We start from the raw sequence: 22,530 nt of genomic DNA, 5'->3' as shown, positions 1-22,530 counted from the left end.
TGAAATATGTAGAAGAACTTAAGTCAAGCACGTGATGAATGACAATGTCCCTGTCACCACGAGCCACCCCAACAATTAACAGGCTTGGCTGGGCTGCCAGAAACCAAACTATGATTGATTGCTCTCTTCAAATGGGTAAAAACAGTGCCATCCATTGTGAATTCCACTATTAATCCATGTGGGAACAAACTGGTGCTTCAAAATGGCCACGTGAGTTGGTTACACTTCTGAAACAGTTCTTTTATCCTTAATTCTCAGTCCCTAGGGAAGCCTCTCTTTCACCCAGGTTCTCTAGAGAACAGTCAAAACCTGTAGCAGAGGCTATTTCTATACTGTCTTTAACGCAAATCCACTTAAAACATCTCAAGATAGAGCACGAGCAGGAGCCCAATTGGGGTCAGGGATCTCCCCAACTCTCATTTTACAGATGGGAAAACTGAGGCTAGAGGGCGAAGCAACTGATCTAAGTTCCCCACAAAGGGAGCAACCCTGCTGGGAGCCAAACTGAGCTCTCCTAAGCATCTTAATATACACAGATATCAATGTGTAATACATAGGATGCAAATGTGTATATGTGTTGGAGAAAAGTGGCTTTTTAAAATCTAAAGACACACATAGAAATATTTCAGTGAGGCCATTGATGAGCATAACTTGCCAGCCTTAAGGAGAGGAGGCATGAGTCGGAGGCATGAGCCCCCCCACAGGAAGTGTGGCCGTCAGCAGAGGCGAGCTGCTGGCAGTGGGGTCGCCACGTCCCACTGCCCATGACCACACAGACCCACTAAGGGGAGCCATTAGGGCCTCCAGACAGGGCCCCATGTCAGACCTGCCGGAGCCCTCTCAGCACTCAGCCCTGGTCCTGGCATAACTTCTCAAACCCTATTCCCGAGCATTTTCACAGCAGCCAGCTAGGCGATCGGTAATGGAAATCAGACCAGGCAACGCTTCTGCTTACAATCCCCCACTGACTTCCTTCCTCCGATCCCCAAACTGTCCCGTCCTCCTCTCCTGGTTTAACTCACACGAGTCTCCCCTTCGCTCACGAGCTCCAGCCACACCAGCTTCCTTCTGATCCTCGAGCAGGGAGCTGTTTCTCCCTAAAGGGTTTCTCCTTTGCAAGTCCCCATGGCGCTCCGCCACATCCTTCAACAGCTGCCCCTTGTCGTCTTCTGACCACCCCATCGAAAGTGGCCCTCCTCGCCACCAGCACACCTCCCTGTGATACTGTCTTCTCTGCAGGTATCCCTCTCAGAATTGACTGGTTTGCATGCTTGGCACCGATGTGCCCCTAGCTAGACCGTTCAGGTCCATGAAAACAAGGGCCTTTGCTGTTTTGTCCATTCCCTTATCCTCAAGGCCTAGAATGTGCCAGGCGCATCGTTACCAGTTGCAAAACAAACAAGTGCACTACGTTTGAGAGATATCAAAAAGTACTTGAGCTGGAAGAAAATTCTCTCCAACAACAAGATCCCAGCTCCAGGTGAGAACAGAGGAGGGGGAAAGACGATGCCTCTTCAGCTGAGAGTCTGTAAGGGACTTCAGTGCACAGCACAGAGAATTAACTCAGTGGTGACATCTTTATACTGAGCCCATTTGTGTTTTCAAACACCCTGCTGAGTGGTATCGCTTGATTTCCAGGCCGCTTACTCGGTTTCTGTTCGATTTCAGAAGCAAGGTTGAGCCAATGGATGAGCATTCAAAAGGTGCTTCAGTAACTTCAAATGAGGGTGTGTGTGTGTGTGTGTGTGTGTGTGTGTGTGTGTGTGTGTGTGTGTGTTCCTGACTTCATTATTAAAGGATTGGTATACAAGTGCTCTAAACCTTGAGATTCTAGACACGTGTGCACCTAGAGTATTTTCAATTGCATTTGATATTGTGAAGAGCAATTTGATGGCACTATGGAATTTCTGAGAGCCAGCCAATGGCTCAGAGCTCTGGGAACAACAGGGAACGGGGGCCAATTAAGGAAACATGGCCCCGTGGTCCCGGAACTCGTACATATGGAAGGCCCCAGCTGTGGGCCCACTGGTCCTTGACAGTCCTCATGCCCTGTGATCTAACAGCCATAGCAAGTGGCATTTACAGATGAAAGAACCAAAAAAAGCGATAAAATGGCACAGGAGCAGGGTAGAAACACGCTCCCATGAGCACACACCATGGATGCAGCCGAGAAAGGCCCAGCAGTAGCTGCTGGGCTGTCACCTACTATAACAAGATTGATCTGTAGTGAAATAAAAGGTAATGTAATCCAGAGGAAATAACTTGGGTTTCCTCTGAGAATGTCTGATGTTGTCACCTTGCAAGCCTGTCACTTTCCCTCTCCTGCCTGCCTTGGTGCACAGCAGCCCAAACATGCAGGGACTCTTCTGGGCAAAGAGGCCTCACTCACTCCCCGCCGGGAGCACACATGTGCAAAGCAGCATCTTCCCCAATGTCCCAGGACTCCTGGGACAAGCCAAAGCCAGCAGGGCCTGGGTGCCCCCGGTGTGGTCAGGGGGCCAGAGCCACTCAGAGTTGCCCTGTGTGGATGGACTTCAGAGACGACCCCGTGGCTTCTGTTCATCTGAAGCCCCATCGTGTTCTGATTGTTTATTTCTAGCACAATGCTTAGCCCCCAGGTTTCAAGTGAAATTCTGGAACAGAGTTTCAAGCACAAAAGCTATTGTGGAATCCTGTTGTATAGATTCTGCCTGTAAGACACCGAACCTTTTGTCTTCGTCCGATGCGACTGTCACTGGTATCTTTTTACTGTCACATTTTACTGAGCATTAATTTCACAGGCAGCATGGCCAGAAGCAAAGGTAAGGAGGGGGTACCAGCTGGCAAGGTCTTCACCATCATTTCAAAGAATGTCTCTCCATATGAAATGGTCCTAAAGGGCCAGTGCCACGTAAATAATTCACAAAAGCCAGTTCAGTTCTCTCCATTTGAAATCCTAGGAATATCTTACAAGGGAACTGCCACCCACCGTCACACAAGGCAATGGGTAGCAAGCAGCTTCCGTCTCTGGAAGATGCTATTAAGTCTCGATAGCCATTGATTTGCAGATGATTATAACTTTTGCTCTGCATATCACTGTTACTGACAGGCAAACGCCATCAGTCAAAAGGCATGACTGATTTAAAAAGGAGGCAAATGTGACATTGGCGGTCTGACAAGCCATTTTTTTATACTGATGACAACAACCAGGAAACCCCCTGTGCTCCAGAAAGATGTTTCAAACTCAAGTGTTCTGTTTCTCAAAAAGGAGAAATGCAATTCAGTGTCGGGTAGTGCTTTTATTCTAGTTCACGGATAAAACACGCTCTCCTCCCACAGCACCCCACCGAACCCCCAATTTGTCAAGGAAGAAGACACACGGCAACCAGGGGCCCTGACAGCAGCACTTCTAGTACGTGAACATTCGTGGCACCTTTTCAATTTCACTCATCTCTTAGTCTCTAGCCAAATGGAACTTATTACTTGTAGCTCGTTGGGATTTATGAATTATTTATAGAAGTAGGTCTATGACTCCAGAGTCTTAAAAGACAAGACCACAGTCCCCTCACTGATACCCACAACAATGCTTTTATCAGAGAGGGCAGGCAGACATTCTCCACAACACGCGCTGCATGTTGGGGCTGAAATAATAGTTGTGAAAATATCAGGCCTTTACGATTATCTGGAAGCTATTTATGGAATGCATGGATGTATTTTTACACCAGTCTCTTATCCTGAGCCAGACTTGGATTTAAGAAAGACTGAAGCAGACTGTGCTACAAACATACTTCCCAGCTTGAATACAAACAGTTACTCCCTGCCACTTCACCCATTAGTTTCAGACTGTGATTAAAAAAGAGAGAGAGAAAGAGGCTGCTTCCCTTTAATGTATGTCTAGCAGGTTCAACAAACTCATGCCCATGCGTCTCCTAGAGCATGGTGGCTGTGCATCCTAAGTGGGACTAAACCAAGAGCCAGAACACAAAGTCCGAGGTTAGGCTTTCAGTCTCCAGCTCCCTGGAACACATGACATGGGCTGGCAAACAGGCACCTCCTGGCCGGGTCCTGTCTCTGTCACAGGCTCAGCTGAAGGGGTTGTGAGGAAGGACACAAAGAGACCAGCCAGCCACGGTCTTGCCCAAACCTCCAGGACAGCATTTGTTTGGCAAAGAAATGCCCATGTGGAGCTGGCAGATGGAGGCCGAACCAAGCGGTAGCTGGTCCTGAGGCAGAAGCCCTAAGGGACAGGGCCTCCCGACTCACCCCTCCAGAGACACCTGCCCCTCGCCAGTCTCACAAGTCCGACGGCATCCCTGCCCCATGACGCGAGTGCAGCCAGGAACCCCTCCCCCGTGTCCCTGACCCACCTGTCCAGTTCCCACCTTACCCCTGAAAACGGTCCAGAGGAGGAAGCAGAGGCTGGAAGGCACTTCAGGTCACCTCAGGCCATTGTCCTCATGGTGCCTCCTAAAGCCCACCCCCCATGACACGTCCACAGACGATGAGAAGTCCCACGACCCTCTGTTCACAGACGATATATACTTGTTCCCAAAAGAGCTCAGCCCATGGAAAAGCGGATAGGAGGCAGTGAACTTACCTTGCTGGAAAACATCTGCCAGGAAGGAGGAAAACCAAGGGCAGAGTGGGGAAGAGAGAAAGGAGAAAAAAATATTAATACAAATGTTGAAAATGACACTGATGATCATCATAGCTAACGTACGCTGACTTGGCGAAGCGCTCTTCACACAACAGTTCCTTCAACTCAGAGGCCGTGGTTAAGGTCTCGGGCTCTGGGATGAAACTAACTGTCTGCGTTTAAATCCTGGCTTGATGCTTCTTCACTCTGTGGCCGACATGCCCTAAACCACACAGAGATAGGAGTATTGGAACGATTAAACAAATTACGCCCTATGGTTTAAAGGCTCAGAACACTGCGCAAGACATAGTAAACGCAGGAAATTTGGTTGTTGTTGTTAACACAACAACCCTATAAAGTAGGTTGTGCGATCATTCTCATTTTATAGATGGAGAAACGGAAGGCGGAGTAACTCATCCAAAGCCACAGAGCAGTAAATAATGGGCTCAGGAGTGCACCCAAATCTGTCGGATTCCATAAACCATCTTCTGACCCACTACTAAGCTGCCTGACCAGTTTAGAAATCACAACAAGGTCACACAAGAGGATGACTAGAGGAAGGGTGTATGAAAATACTAAAATTCCATGCTTAAATCATGTAACAAAACATTGGTATAAATTCTCCACATCCTAACTCACAACTAATAACATCACGTCTTCATATTAAGTCCTAGGTCAAAGTCGGTTAAAAGGTCAAATGTTGTTGTTGTTGTTGTTGTTTCAACGTGTCTTTGAGAGGCTACTACATGCCCAGCCCTTGGTCTGGCTCTGGGACCCACACACCTAGCAAAACGCATAAATGAACAACCGGTCCCTTACACCCCCATAAGGGGAACCACTAGCATTGACTTCTAACACCTTACATTTGTTTTGACTAGTTTTGAACTTTGTAGAAATGGACTGACACAGTATGAATTTTTCCTGTCTGCCTTCTTTGCTCCCTAGTGGTAAAGGGAGTCGCCCATGCTGTAGCATGTGGCAGGTCATTTCATTCTTCACTGCTGTATTATATTCCACCGTGGGATTATATCATCGTTTTTAAATTTAACATCAGCATTTCTACATTATTCTAATTTATAACAATGAACAGGCCTTACAATTACAATCTGAGTTTTAAAACACAAATTGTTTTCATCTTACAAATTATAAATAAGAACGATATCATCAGCAACCAAATCTGCTGTCATTCATCAACTAAGCCATCAGCTCCCACGAGGTCACAAAGAGCCAAGGGGCCATGACTGATGTAGATGAAACGTGCCCCTGGTGAGTGAAACAGACTGCAAGAACAGAACACCTGCAGAAGCAGTTTTCATTTCAAAGGGGCACATGAGATCCCTATGAGGCATGTCTTGCCCACAGGTAATACACATGCTCCCAAAGGCACACCCAGGCCACTGATAAGACAGGTTACAGACTCAACTCGCAATTCCCGGGGAACTGGCTAAAACACCACCCTGTCTCTCACACTCACGAAAGCCAACTGGGATGGACGCGGCCCATATTGGCACCATTACAGGACAACGTTAACTCTGCCCTAATTTATACATGCTATACGTTATTCTCTAACTTCAGCAGTTAGTACAAATTCTGACACAGCAGTGTGTGGAATGTCACTCACCTCCCATGCCCTGACACTGTCAAGAGACTGTGGGAAGGGCTGTGCGCAGCTCTCTAAATATACCACTGTCACCTGCATTTGCTGCCTGCAACATTGAGTCTGAACTGCGCCCCCTCTGACCAGCCTGGGCACCTGGAAGAGGCCCTCGTCCTCAGCCTTCAAATATCACAGCCACCGCGCGGCGCCTCAGAGCCTATCCCCACGGAGACGGAAGTCACTGTTTCCGCCTCTGTGCTCCTAGAGTAATTTGTGCACGTTGCAATTATAGCTCCTATTATAATTAGTTATTTATGTAGACCCTGAGCTCCCGAGGACACGAGCTAGGTGTCTTAATCACTTTTATGGGTCCTAACTGGCTGGCCTGGTATGCTCCCACAAAGGAGGGAAGGGAGAAGGGCTGGTCGGCTTTAGCACTCGTCTGGCCTAAACCCCTCATTTTACACATGAGGAAACTGAGTCCTAGAGATGTAAGAGATTCTTCCCAAGGCCATACATGGAGTTAAAGGCTGAGCCAGGACCGCATGAGATTCATTTAACCTTAATGAAGCACAAAAGCTCATCCCTATTATTAGCAAAGTACAAATTAGAGATTTATCATTCTCCTCTAATGAATACAGACAAAAATTTCCAACCTTGAAAACATCACTGAAATAAGATTAGTCTTTCAAATACGGATCCAATCTCGACATCCGTCCAGAATACTCAACCTCCTCTCCATGGCTTCTGACAGGGAGCACTTCCTTCAAAATTCAGTACAGATCGCTGCAGAGTATCAGTGGGCAGGGAGGGGGCAAATTCAGGGAGGGCTTCAGCAACCTTATTCCTTCCAATCCCACTGTGTATTTCATGCCTTAGCAGACAAATTTTCATAGAGTACTGTGCATTCGTATCTTCTATTCCAAAAGATACTCTTGATTTTCGCACAAGCTGTTTTAGATTTTTAAAAGAACCCCTTTACAGCTTCATTTACGTTTTGCACCTTTATACTCAAATGAAAATTTTAATCAACACTAGTATAAATATTGCAATAATTTTGCTCATGCGTTACCTTGTAATTTACACTCAAAATTTGTGTCTTTTGTAGTCGGTGGCATACATCGCTCTGTTCTTAGAATTACTTAGCCCTTTCCTCTGTATAATAGTGACTTGGGTACCTTCTTTAACACTTCACTTTTCCGGACTGAAACAGCCATCCAGGCTCAGGTTCAAATGACTCATAGCCAGAAGAACAGAAAGTGAGAAGAAGGTAAATTCTGTGCTGTCTGACTACATTTTACCCCTGCCCGCAAACTGTGGACCTCAGACGACATTAGCCACAGAAATACCCTTACCATCTTCTGTGCTGGTGTTCACATCCACCACCCCCATCTCCCAAACTGTAGGGACAGGTCCCTATAAAATCAAAGGGCCTCAAATTTGAGTGTGATAGTCTTTCAGTCTAACCAACCACTAAACATTATTTGGGAGTCAATCACTTATACTCCCTGGGCTTGCATGTCCGTGTTGATGACCTGCAGATATTTTTTAATATCCACAACACTGGTGTTGGGAAGGTTAAGTTAGATAATTGACACGATTTCCCGTCAGCTGTTGAGGAGAATCACTCTGTGAATAAGACTCCGTGCCATCTTTTCTGCTCTCCCAGGAGCTGGAAGTCACACAAGTGCAGAGTTGGGATCTTCCAGTGCCCACACACCACAGTCAGATTGAGCCCAAAGGACTCCAGGGACACTTAGGAGGAAATGAACTCTTTCAGACAAAGCTCTGCTCTTACTCACTTCCGAAGGGAGAGAGCCTCAAACCCCAGTCCTTCATGGTAACAAAGAAAGCCTGTTCTCCAGCCCCACCCCCACCCCCTGGAGCCATTCTGGTCCTATAGATAGATGAAAAGCCATGTATAAGTCGGTGACTCAGATGTGGGAAGAAGAAAATAAGAAAGAAGGAACTCAGATACGACTCAATGTCCAGTTTCTTCAGTGAGGAATACTTGCTCTCCTCCCCCAAAGCTATTGAGAGATTCACACCCCAAAGATCTTTAATGCACTGAGTCCTCCAGAGACAGGGGCCATAAAAAGACTCGATTATTTATTATTATTAATAACTTATGGCAATTAGGCCGGGTGATTCCTAAACGTTGCTAATTAAAAACTTTCCTGAGTGCTGTGCATCCACATGGCCAGTGTTTACCTCTATTAAAAATGATTTAACTACACTCTGGGTGAAGCCCTCTCTTGTGCCCGGGGTTAATAATTAGCAGTGCACAGAGTCACGCAGGTTAAGTGAGTTGGCTCTCCTTTATTTATCTATTGCTTTGTTTTATGAGCAGAACTGGATGGCAGTCTTATTGCCCATTCAGGCTGCTAAGAATAATTTACTATTTCAATCCACAGTCCATAACTATGGTTAGAGACGCACTCACTCTTATTACAGTATCACACTTAGCCCACACCCCACAGCATTCAGGATATGCCAACCAGTGAAAGCAAGCATGACTTCCATAAGACTGAGGGAAATAAAGCTACTAGTTCTCAAACAATGTCATCCTACGGCTCTCTCAATTTTGCTTTCTTTTCTAGGTTAAATTATATATGAGGGGAGTTTAGTTTCTTGAAAATGCATGCACTTAACTCCCATTTAAAAAGTCTCACCTGGGGAGACAGCTGTCTTGTGAGTCCTCCTGTGGTTTGAGCTACAGAAAGAAAATTCTCTTTCAAGTACAAGTGCTTTTACAGTAAAGGACTGTAAATTTTACTGGGACCCAACTAACCAAGGGCAAAGGGAGAGATGTAGGGAACAGCTGGAATGAACGCTGCTTCCTTGAATAGGGTCACGGTCGCCATTAACCAAAGTCAATTTGAAGCTGGGCGAGGCTGCTTCCTTGCCCAATTTCAAAACCCAGCAAACTCTATACATAGATACAGCGAGTAACTGGAATTCAGTCTGTGATTTTGTGTGCTACCAATCTCTGTGAATGAAGTGCATTCTTCCTTTTCTATGTTGAAAAGTGGGGCCTCCTCTCTTGTGAAACGCACCGCTCCAGAGTAGTTCTGTTTCGAACTGACAAAACCTAGGTCCAAAAATGGCAGGTGGGCTTCCCAAGGAGGGCAGGGTTAACCCCTCTCTCCCCAGTACGATCTGGTGCCACGTCACTACACGATTGTGGCCATCGGATTCCACAGCCGACCTACGATTGGGTCCCAACTACTCAAGAGGTGGAAAGCTGGGGGTGAAACCTCTTGCAGCCTATGTTTTTCCCTATAAAACGGGGATGGTAGAGCTAAGCTTTTTCCCTACCATAGGGATATCCTGAGGATCAAGGCAGATGATTTAATCCATACAGACTGGGCTCAGATCCTTGCCAGTCCACCGTCCTAGCCATCTTGGATTAGCTATGTAACCCCTCTGAGTCTCAGTTTTTTCATTTATAGAATGGAGATAATATAACTTATCTTTCAGAATTCATGAGGACAACCAAGATCATATACGTAAAGCCCTCATTTAGCCCCTGATGGCTGGTTTATGGTGTATGGTCAATAAATGAAAGTTAATGTTATTTTTCTAATAAGCAGTAGAACAGGGTAGCCGAGCTCAGGTCCGAAAGTCAGAGCTTGTCCCATGTCCGGCTGTGCGATCTTGGACAAATGACTGACCATCCCCAAGACTTGCTTTTCTCATCAGCAACATGCAGATAATAATAGCTACCTTTAGTGTTACCTCATAAATGGCGATGGAGATTAAACGAGGCAATGCATAGAAGAGTGCACAGTGACTACTCCTCACAAAGCCTTCCTTGAATTGTAGCATTATTAGTCAACAAACATGTATGGATTGCCCACTATTTGAAAAACCTTTGTGACTTTCTATAGGGCTGTAAATGTATCATAAGAGGAAATCCATTAAAATAAAATGATCGTTTTCATTTCTTCTTGTTACCATGTAACTATGTGCCATTAAGAAACTCAAAGGCAATTCTCAAATAGTATCTTATGAATGAATTATTTTTCGTCTTTGAGATCAGAGGCCCAATGACATCCTACCTTCAAACATCAATGATCTAAGGGATTGTGATTAGAAGTTCCAGAAACCCAGGGCCCAGCCTTTATTTTCGGCACCACTCACTCTTCTGACGTTGCCTGTCTCCTCTGGACCTGTCATTATTTCTCACGGCCACCATGTAAAGAGCCTGCCCTGCGCTTTGATCAGTGTTTCAAGTCATGCTGCCTGGAAGCCTAGGGTTCAAAAGAGGTAGGGACTGCATGGGGGTAGCTGAATTGAAAACCTCTATTTCGTACAGTTCTATGAAGAATTTGTCTGAGAAAAGATTCTGCTACTTCATTAAATAAATTAAAGTTTGAACACAACAAACCACTTAAATGGAGCCCCTTCCTGTCCGGGTGTAGGTCTGCGCTCTCTTGGAGCACAGCCAGAGTCAAGGGCTCCTCCAGAGTCCCTATGTGGCCTCCATGGCACCACACACGGGGGCTGTGATTAGTTTCCTGTGTCTCCATAGCCAGACAGCTCAGACAGCCAACCTCCATGCCCCTCCTGCTTCCCGCAGGAATACTCAGGCAGCGCAAACTGAACAAAGCCCTGGGAGTCTCGGTGAAGGACTCCAGTTCCAGCCCTCGATGCCAACAACAAACCCATTCTTTAATGCGGGGAGGCCTTATATCTCTCTCTCTCCTTTTACTTCTCTTGTTTTGGATGCAGGCCGGGGAAAGTTCTATCATTTTCCTGGCTCCTGGCCTCCCCTCCACCTTTCATCAGGTTAGAAAATGAAGACCAATACTTTGCCTGTCATTGCCATACCTCTGAAGGCACATGGCATTCAGTAAATGTCTTTCATTTGTCAGGAAAAAAAAAACTTTTTAAAGCCCTGAGGTATCATCCTGCTACATTTTCTAGGTAACGTGTTACCAACATCAATTTTAGGCCATCTGCTTATAACCCATCAGCCTGCACTGACGTGGGAAGGCAGTGCAAGGGACGTGAGCTAATAAGTCCCTAACATTTTTATGACATTCCATCCCTAGTATATCTCATTCGTAGCACAGAGGGGTAACGCTCTTAACTACTGAAAAAAACATACAAAAGTAGCTTTAGGAATAACACTTTTTATGATTGCATTCTGTATACTGTGAAAGTTATGTTCAAATCTGCGAGTACTTTATGGAGCTGATAAAGTAGAACAGTATGGCTTCCCAGATAACTGTATTTTATATCCATTTAAAACGTTTCCTCTTCAATTGAATTACTTTTTGAGTAATTATAATAAGACTAATTTGGGCTTAATGAATTCATGTACAAATACTTTAGACTGCATTATTAAAACCTCTCTGATATGAACTATATTAACTCAATCCTAGTGTTTTTCTTTGAAAAGAACAGCACACATGACTTTCTCTGAGTTCTTTTAAATCAGCTAACTGAGAAATCATAAGAAGCCACATTACTAACTTAAACGAAAGAAAAGGTTGACAAATAATTTTATTCTAATTTCCCTAAACTTATGTAATTCAGTATTAATTAGGAGTCACAGAAAGTATTTTTAGCATCTACATATGCAAAGGGCTGCAGAGTTGGTCCATCTTCCAGAAGAAATCAGTTATAGCTTTGATTAGCAATGACATAAAACCACTACTGGTAAAATGCTAACAGTGATTCTATGGCTATTAAGCCCTATGCTCCACAAAGTCTCCAAACCCAATAGTCTAAATATCTGGATTCTTGTTGGCACTGTAGGTGAAGGCACTCATCTTCTCAGGGATTTAGTTCCTCCAGCTGAAAACTGATTTGTCCTAGATGATCTCTAAGGTCCCCTCCAGTTCTAAAACATGATGGTTTCAAGTTCAAAATCACACACATTATATCAAATGGGCTCTTATTGCATATAGCTTATTTGTCATCTTATCCACACTAAATTACATTCACAGGAAAAAATGTCATTCCCTGCAGTTCACCTACAACCACAAACACATCCACAATACGGCTGGTGATTTCAGATTTATCCCAAGATAGTATCTCGGCAGTAAAGTATTCTTCCCATTACAGATAAATTATAAACCAGCTGAAACCTTTAAGGTTACAGGGCCTTCTTGAACCGATTTCTATTTGCCCCTCCCCACCCAACACACACTTCCTAAAAGATGATCTTTCATCTTCATTTTCAAGTCAACTGATTAGTTGCATTGCATTCCTGTTTCTCGGGCAGGTCTGTGAGATCCAGGTTTCAATAGGGCTGGTTACCCAGTCTGCTAAATTCAAACGAGGTATTTACAGATGTCCAGCAGAATCAATCTCTCTGCCAGGTGATCATTACCATGATGGACAACTTTAAAGTAAACATAAGACAATGGTCATCATCATTATTCTGAAGGCTTGGCACAAATCACTATCAGGAGAGCTTCCAGGAGCCAGAGACAATTAAAGTCTGAGTTCAGAAAAGCTGCCCCCAACATCAAGCATTGCTGATTAGAATGATCTGGGAGCGAATACGTTTCGGCAAATTGGCCAAGTTTGGCATTCAAGGAGGAGGAGGTTTGGTCACGTGGTCCGCTCTGGCCTGACCCCAGTTGCAGGAGGCACAGGTTCTGGCCAGGCTCTCCATAAATCCCCTGAATACACAAGGGCATATCGTGTAAGCACTTGACGAGATAGGCTCTACAGTACCGTCTGGTTCTCAAGTTCTATGATGATGTGACCAGGATCCTTCACTAGGACCTCTGCGATAAACTCCCAATAACCTGCACATCTTTATGGTGCAGTAATGTCCACTTATAATTTTCGCTCTCTCTTTCCAACTAAGCTACAAGCACCATGATGCCAGGGATGTGTTGTCCCTTGTAGCCCCAGAGTCCAGGGTAAAATATTAGAGTATAGTAGGCATATTTTAATATTAACCATAACTAATGCGTTTTCAGAGCTTTCCATATATCGGGCACTATTTTAAGTATTATATTTTATGTAAATCGCCTTAATCCTCTCAATTATCCTAAAAGGTATCTATCATTATTATCCCCATTTTACAGATAAGGAAACACAGGCCCAGTGAGGGTAACTAAAGTTGCCAAAAGTTCCAGGGCAGCAAGTGATCCGGTTTTCAATCGGAGCAGTCTGGCTGCAGAGCCCAAGCTCTTAACCACTAGACCACGCTGTCTCTCAGTGAGGGCCCAGTTGATGGAGGTGTGGGAAAAGGAACAAGAAAAATGCCTCATTCCTTCCAAAACACCCCAGAGAGCTCACTTGAGCCATATCCATAATATTTTTAATATCGTAATCACCATATTTCTAGCACTCTGACCACACTTTTTCTGTACCTTTATTATTTGCAGATTTGGGGTCCAACTGCAGAAACCAGCTAGATGTGTCTTTACTTTTTTAAAACTTTATAAATTATCTTTTATTAAAAAATGCAACTATCTCAGTAGGTTTACGGCAACAGCTAAGGTAAGGACATGGGGAAAGGATGTAGGGCAAGAGGAAAAGGTAAGAATTCCAAGAAGAGGGGAAGGAAATGGAGACCCATACAAGGACACATGACTAAGCTACAAAAACTGTGCTGCTGTCCCTGGTTCAGCTGTCATCCAACTAGGATTCATGAAAAGGAGGGTGTGAGAGGGGGTAGGAGGGAAAGAGCCAGGGGAAGAGGCACTGCAGTGCAGGGGACAGACACGTGTTTCTGGAGTCAGAGCGCATGAGTTGTCATCCTGGCTCTGCCCCTGGACAAGTCAGATGCCCCTACGACTCAGTCAGCAGCTCCATCTGACACACGGGGAGGTACAGGGGCTGTTGAGAGGATTAAAGAGGTCAAGCTCGAAAAGACTTAACACAGTGCCTGACACCCAGAAGGCACTTAATGGAAAACAGGTAATTTGGACAGAGACTTGTGAGAAATCACGTTTCAGGATATCATTAAGATCAACAAAATCTGTGACACCCTGGGAACTACACTTGGGATAAATAAAATGTACTTGCATGGAATCTAAAACTGAAAAATCAGAGGAACCGAGCGAAATATCCCAGAGTCTGCTGGTCATTCTCTCCTAATCATACCTGTTCCTTTGGAAACAGGATCGATATTTATCACAGGAACAAACAATAAACCCTACAAATATTACCTCCACACTCTATATCACGTAAGAAGTGCTGGTATTTTTTGGGAAGTCGTTGAGAGCAAGTAATTAAATGTGAACTATAGGCCTTCTTATCAATCTTTCAGAGCATGGGTCTTTCTTCGGGAAGGCGATACATTTTTTAAAGTCACCCACTCACAAGCTCAGTAGCTAAAACTGCTCCACTGTCTCCACCAGCCCATGCTATGGCTGTGCATGACAGGACCACACACGGGGCTGGGCCCTTCAACAATGAAGCCAGGTATTTCAAAGAGGCAGAGCACTGACAGAGCTGAGGACACCTTACAGACAACCTCTGCAGCTGTAAATCTTTATCCTTGTGAAGAAGAGCCAGCTAGCAGTAAATCTGGTTACCACAGATCATACCCTACAGAGAACCTTTTCAAAAACAGAAAGGGAAATTCATTCTGCAGTTTAAGATTCTTTTAAACCTGTATGATATTATTCAGTGGCTCAACACAGTCATGAAATGTAAATGTCATTTTCATGACGGATTTGTGCAGCTGGCTTGCCCAGGAAAAAAAGAAAAAAGGATTCCAGTATCTTACAGAGCTTAAGATATTTTAAGCATGATCTACATACATGTATTTTCTTTTTAAGCATCATGGCTATTATTCTTCAAGTCCAAAGAACTGGGTTCTAGTTCTACCTCTGCCCTAACTGGCTATGGCTCATGGCTTAGTCTCTCCTGGGGCACCTTCATTTTATCATTTGTAACGGAATTTAAAGCCTGCCTTTTACTTCTTCGAGGAAAGAATAAGATAGTGGATGTGCTCACACTCTGAAGAAATAAAATTAAATTTTCTGATACTTTGTTAGTGCCCATTGAAGCTGATATACTATAATGAGCAATTAGTGGGCCCAAAGGAAGCTAAAACCCAGACCCTACATTCAAAGATCTTATAATAAAAAAGAGAGTCAAACACACTCAGGGAAAAAGTGCTAAATTCTACATGGAGAGGAAAACAGTAGTGAAGAAGAGAAAAATTTCAGTGATTAGGCTCTGAGCAGTCTTCACGGACCAGGTACAATCTGAGCTGGATCATGAAAGATAGTCTTAAACAAAGCCAACATTTATTGAGCCCTCATGGTTAGGGCTTTACTTAAACATTTCATATAATGCTCCCCCAAACTCTATGAAGTAAATATCGTTCTCATCCTCATTTTACCAGTAAGTTAATTTGCCAAAGCTCCCACAGGCAATCCGACCGTCCCTGTACTGTAAGACTCAAAAGGTAGAAATGAGAGACAGTGGCACAACAGGACGAGTTAGAAAAAATTAAATGGGCTCGTGGGAAATTGAAGAGGACCTAAATAGTTGGAGATACATGCCATATTCACATACTAGATGACTCAATATTGTGACGAGCCAATTCTAAAACAATAAAAATATATAAGAACCTAGAATAGCCAAACCTATCTTGAAAAAGAAGAGCAAAGTTGTAGGACTGACTACTCGACTTCAAGACATACAATAAAGCTACAGTAATCAAGTTGGTGTCACTGACAGAAAAGCAGATCAATGGAGCAGAATAGAGCCCAGAAACAGACGTGCAATTTTACAATCATTTGATTTTGACAAAGGAACCAATGCAATCCAGTGGGGAAAGGCAAGTCTCTCAACAAATACTACTGGAACACCCATACAGAGAAAAACGAACTTAGATTCCTACCTCGCACCATACATAGAATGAATTAATTTTTAGGTCACAGAACTATAAATAAATGCTAAAACCATAATGTTTAAAAAACATAACATAAGAAAATACACTTGTGACCTGGGAATCATTTCTTAGACAGTAAACTGAAAGCAATAGGAATAAAAGAAAAAAAAATTACCATTAAAAATCTGTGCTCAATAAAAAACGCCATTAGGAAAATGAATCAATAAGCTATTTGGGAGCACAAATACTCACAAAACCTATATCTAACAAATATCCAGAACATGTAAAGAACTCCTTCAACTCACTAATAAAAAGACAACCCAACTTTTTTAATGTACTATATATATATAAACAGACACTTCACAAAGATATACAAATGACCAATAAGCACATAAAAAGTGTCCAACATCATGAATCATAAAGGAAACGTAAATTAAAACCACAATAATATATCACTATACACTCACCAGAAGGGCTAAAATGAAAAATTCACAACACTAAATGCTGGTGAGGATAAATAGCAACTGAAACGCTCATTCATTGTTAGTGGTAGTGTAAAATGGCATGACTTTGAGAAAAGGTCTAGAAACTTCTTGTAAAACTAAATATAGACCTATACCATGATTTAGCAAATTTGCTCCTAGGTATTCACTCAAGAGAAATGAAAACACATAGCCACAAAAACGACTTGTAAACAAATGTTCATAACAGTTAGAAATTGCCCAGGTGGCCATCAAGAGGAGAATAAACAAACTTAAGTCTATTTATACAAAAGAATACTACTCAATAATATAGAAGAACAGATATAGTTATATATGCAATATAAATGAATCTCATTAATATTATGCTGAACGAACATAGACTTTACACAAAAGAGTACACACTATGTATTTTTATTAATACAAAGTTCTAGAACAGGCAAATTGATTTATGGTGAAAAAAATAGACAATTAGTTGCCTCTGGGGACTTGGGAAGAAGTCCCAAAAATGGGACTTCTATATACTATACTAAAATGGGAAAGAAGGGAACTCTGTGGGGTGGTCGCAATATTCTATACTTTGATAGAGGTTTAGCTTATACAGTATATGTATTTGTCAAAACCCACAAATGGTACACTTAAGATTTTCACATTTCACCATAGTAAAATATATCAACAAATATTGGATTCTAATTAATGCTGAAGTGTTTGAATGGTTTAGTAATGAAGTGTACGAATGCCTGTAACTTACTTTGAAAGTAATTAAAACTAACATAACTTAATAGAGGTATAGGTGACTAGAAGGGAGAGGAAGAAAGAGAGAGAGAGAGAGAGGTAATAAAGCAAATATAGTAAACTATTAACTGTAGAATCCAGTCGGTGGGTATTTGGGTGTTTACTATAAAGGCCTTTCAATTTTTCTTAGGCTTGCAATTTGTCATAATAAAATGTTGGGAAAATGAGCTCATGGAATTGGGTGTTAATAATATATGGTAGCTATCCGAAGATACAAATTATAATAAATACTCTACATGTAATACATCACTAGGGTTTTTGAGTTTGTGCGTTTTAGGTACCTATTCCTGAATAAGTTTCCTGCACATCTGATTCTTCTAGCTCATCAAAGGTGATTTAACTACTCTGCCCATTTTTCCTCTAGATCTAACAACCTACTATACTCTGAATTATCAGGTAAATGACAGAGATCAGATTTCTTTGCAAAGTTTCACATAGTACAATGATGTCTCTCTGTGGAAGAGTAGAAAAGGAATTAAATTGGGAACAGAGTCCTATTCGTGGATCAGAAGACTTAATATTGTTAAAATGGAAATATTCCTCAAACATATTCAACACATATCCTATCAAAATTCCAGCTCTCTTTGCAGAAATTAGCAAGCTGGTTCTGAAATTCATATGGAATCACAAGGAGTACTGAATAGCCAAATTAATCTTGAAAAAGAACAAAGTTAGAGGACTCACACTTTCTGGTTTCAAAAATTACTACAAAGCTACAGTAATCAAAACAGTGAAGTATGAGGTGTAGACGTATAGATCAATGAAATAGGACTGAGAGTCTTGAAATAAACCCTCACATTTGTGGTCAATTAAATTTTGATAATGTAATTCAATCGGGAAAAATAATATTTTCAACTAATCGTGTTGGGATAATACCCACAAGCAAAAGAATTAAATTGGACCCTTATCTCATACCATATACAAAATTAATTCAAAAACGGATCAAAGAGCTGAAACTATAAAACTCTTAAAAGAAAACAAGGTATAAATATTTGTGATTTTGGATTAGGCAATAGTTTCTTAAATATGACATCAAAAGCACAAGCAATGAAAGAAAAAATAGGTGAATTGGATATAATCAAAATAAAAAACTTTTGTGCTTCAAAGGGCATCATCAAGAAAGTGAAAAGACAACCCACGGAATTATATAAAATAATTGTAAATCATATATCTGATAAAGCACTCATACCTGGACTGTATAAAGAACCATCACAACTCAAAAATAAAAAGACATATAACCCAATTATAAAATGGGCAAAGAATATGAATAGACATTTCTCCAAAGAAGACAAACAGCCAACAACGATGTGGAAAGATGCTCTGCATCATTAGTCGTCAGGGCAACGCACATCAAAATCACAATGAAATAGCACTTCACACCCATTAGGATGGCTATCATTAAAATGATAGTTACCGTGTTTCCCCGAAAATAAGACCCAGCTGGACAATCAGCTCTAATGAATCTTTTGGAGAAAAATTAATATAAGACCCGGTCTTATTTTATTATAAGAGCAGGTTTTATATGATATAAGACCCAGTCTTATTTTACTATAGTATAAGACCGGGTATAATATAATATAATATAATATAATATAATATAATATAATATAATATAATACAATATAATATAATATAACCTAACACCAGGTCTTATATTAACTTTTGCTCCAAAAGACGCATTAGAGCTGATTGTCTGGCTAGGTCTTATTTTCGGGGAAACAGGGTAATAACGAGTGTTGGCCCAGATCTGGAGAAATTGGAACTTTCATACACTGATGATGGGACCATAAAATGGTGCAGCCACTTTGGAAAACAGTCTGGCAGGTCCTCGAATGGTTAAATACAGTTACCGTATGATCCAGCAGTTCCACTCCTAGGCAAATACCCCAAAGAAAGGAAAACATACATCCACACAAAAACTTGTACACAAATGTTCACAGCAGCATTATTCATAATAGCCCAAAAGTGGAAACACCCCAAATATCCATCGCCTGATGAATGCATAAATAAAATGTGGTCTATCCACACAATGGGATCTTATCCGGCAATAAAAAGAAATGAAGTACTAATACATACGACAATATGGATGAACCTTCAAAACACTATGCCAAGTGAACGAAGCTAGTCACAAGGGACCACATAGTGTATTGTTCCACTTTCATGAAATGTCCAAAACAGGCAAATCCAGAGACCAAAAATAGATTAATAGTTGCCTAGGGCTGGAGAGGATGAGGGGATGAGGGGATGGAGAGGTGATGACAGCTGAGGGGTGCCGGGTTTCTTCTTGGGATAATGAAAATGTCCTAAAATTGGTCGTCTGATGGATGTATGGCTCTGCGAATATACTAAAAACTCCTGAACTGTACACTTTAAATGGGTGAACTGTAGGATATATGAATTAGTATCAGTAAAGCCGTTTGAAGAAAAATAAAAAAGAATCCTGGGTTGTGACTACATTTCTAATGACTAACACTGTCAACCTCTGCACCTGTCTGGGCCACAGCTGAGCAAGCCAATCTCTCATGACTGTATCCAGCTCTTCATGCTATGAACACATCTAAAGAACCATGCTCAGGTGCTGGCACCTCCCTGGGCACTGAGAAAACCAAGTGCAGATGAAATACAACATCATCACTGCCTCGTGCGTCCATCCACACCTACCATGTTTCCCCAAAAATAAGACCCACCCCCAAAATAAGCCCCCGTGAAGATCGTCAGCCAGACGGACACATTTAGTACATTATGACGATGTCCCTGAAGAACATGACATGACTGCATTTGAATAAATATAGATTGTTGTACATGAAAAAACAAGACATCCCCTGAAAATACACTCTAATGCAAACATTAATATAAGACCCGGTCTTATTTTCGGGGAAATACTGTGTAAGACTCAATCTTATTTTTGGTGAAACACGGTAGCTATGGGTGGCTGCTGAACTCTTGAACATGGTCGGTCTGAACTGAGATGTGTTCTAAGTACGAAATAGACAATGGATTTCAAAGACGTGGTCAGGGAAAAAAAGCAAACTATCTCATTAATAATTGTTTATATTAAATTATATGCTTAAATGTTTTGGGTAAATTAAGTGAAATTAAATGTTATTAAAATCAACGTCACCTGTGCTTTTTAATGTTTTGAATGAATGTGGTACTAGAAAATTTAAATTTCCTGTGTAGCACACATGCTATTTCTGTTGGGTAGTACTGGTTCGGATTTTTAAATATAAATAAATCATCAAAACTTTCCTGAGTCCCGGTGTTTGGGGGGATTATGTTATGCAGACTTCTAAATGGTAATTAACTTTGAAGTCCACTCAGCAGTTATAAAATGCCTGCTGCTTGGCAATTATGGAAGCACAAAAGGTTCCTTGTTTGCTGCCCTCTGCCAATTGGTCCCTTGGACTAGAGTTGAAGATGCTCTCTGCATGGCCCTTTAAATATTGGCATGCCCCAGCCTTCACAAAGCACAAATGTTTCCCAAATAAGGCAGGCCCAGAAACCTTCCTCTGAACTCTTTAAAAATCATGATCAAAAGGGTTGTCTTTTGAAAAATGATTAAAGATCAAACTGAGATGATAGACCACTGTTCACCAAAAGAAAACTTCCCCTCAAAGGGGTTTTATCTAGAAGGGGCTTTGCATGCCATCTGCGAGGGTCTCCCCCTTCGCTCCTCACTTGGGAACCCTGACTTATTTAAGGAAATTGCTGCTCCTCCTTCACCGGCTTCCTCTTTGATCCACATGTCCAGGGCAATAAGAACAGGGCCAAGCTCTAAACTTTGGCTCTGCTGAAGCTTTATAAAAATATCCAGAGAAACGTCTGTGCCCCAAGAGAGGAAACAGAAACGGACCTCAGATGCAGCAGACTCTGAAGAAAAAGACGCTATCGGAGAGTAGCAGGGCCGAGACCCCTACCAACACATCTGGTTGCTTTTTCTTTACCCCACCAATGCCCAAAGAAGTACATCAACCGAGCCTTTTACTCTCCGCATGCAGTTAAGAAGGCAGGTTTGGATGTGAAATAACATGGCCAGCTTACAACGCTGGTAAGCGACACAAACCCAATTCCGATTACAAAGCTAACGCCCTTAATAAACACTGAGCTATACTGTCATTCTTTCATCCCACAGCACTACTCCCTGTTGTATGCTGTGGCAATGGAAGGTTAGGGTGATTTAATATATATATATATATAAAATATATAAATATATATACTAGACTCCTGCCTCCCCAACCGAGATACTCTCAAATTCCTGCACCTACTTTTGTTCAGAATCTCCAGCAACCTGAAACAGAAGACAGTTTCATTGACTTAACTGCCTCCATTTTGTGCACTACGAAAGCAGAGACAAAATACGTCTGGATCCTTCATCACTTCTGGGTCTGCACTGGGGAGAAGTGAGAAACATGGTGCTTAACTCTGTGTCCTGTCACACTTGACCCGTTTCTTCTATGTGCTTATAAATGGGAGAACACGCCCTGTAGCAGCTTGTTTTAGCACTGAGGGCAGGCCAGCATGGCGCTCAATGCTGGGCACATACAAAGATGAATGTACCGCAATCTCTGCCCTCCAGGATCTTCCTCAGTAAGTGCCTATCAGGTTGTTTTAAAGGGCCTGCGTTTGGGGTCAAGAACAAAGCTCATCTCTGGGGCTAGTTTGTGGCTTGATACATCTTCAAATTGTAGCAGTTGTTACAAAATGTACCTGACTTAGAGTTTCCAAAGAACGGGCTGTCACATGGCTCTTTCTAGATGGACTGTTCCTGGGCCTAAGTGATCATTTTCCACTCTCCTCCCACCATTTCCATTATCTCCCAGGCCTGGTAGTCAGTAAGCATTTGGCTGGCTTAGAGAGCCCTGGGTGGTGTGATTTGGAAAGTTAACGGAATTATGATGGAAATGGCATTGCAGGCCACCGAAAGTCTGGAGGCCTCTGATGAAGAGATTTAAAGGTGCCTCACTCATTCTCCCAGCCAGAGACTCCAAAGAAGCCAGGATGGCTTCAGAGGATGACCAATGGCACCACGCCTGCTCCATCCCTGGCAATAGTAGCCTCAATAATGGCCCCCCAGAGGTGTCCATGTTCTAATCCCTGGGACCTGTGGCTATGTTACCTTACACGGCAAAAGGGACTTTGCAGACATGATTAACTTAAGAGTCCTGAGAAGGGGAGATTTTCCTGAATTTTCTGGGTGGGCCAATTCGAATCACATGAATCTCTA

At 42.4% G+C, this 22,530-nt stretch overlaps 1 protein-coding gene across 3 annotated transcripts in view; it reads right to left on the bottom strand.

Moving 5' to 3' along the window:
- Positions 1 to 22,530, bottom strand: part of GFRA1 (GDNF family receptor alpha 1) — a 203,348-nt gene that overhangs the window by 140,010 nt on the left and 40,808 nt on the right. For 2 of the 3 annotated variants that reach the window (XM_033130943.1, XM_033130944.1), the window contains exon 5: positions 4,577 to 4,591. The exons of the other annotated variant lie outside the window; for it this stretch is intronic. In XM_033130943.1, coding sequence (XP_032986834.1) covers positions 4,577 to 4,591 — 15 coding nt within the window. The remainder of the gene's footprint in view (positions 1 to 4,576; positions 4,592 to 22,530) is intronic. 3 annotated transcript variants of the gene reach the window in all.

This window comes from Rhinolophus ferrumequinum, chromosome 16 (assembly GCF_004115265.2).
Source record: "Rhinolophus ferrumequinum isolate MPI-CBG mRhiFer1 chromosome 16, mRhiFer1_v1.p, whole genome shotgun sequence".
Taxonomy (NCBI): Eukaryota; Metazoa; Chordata; class Mammalia; order Chiroptera; family Rhinolophidae; genus Rhinolophus; species Rhinolophus ferrumequinum.
Note: the sequence above shows the minus strand (reverse complement) of the source record. Positions and strands in the feature narration are given on the sequence as shown.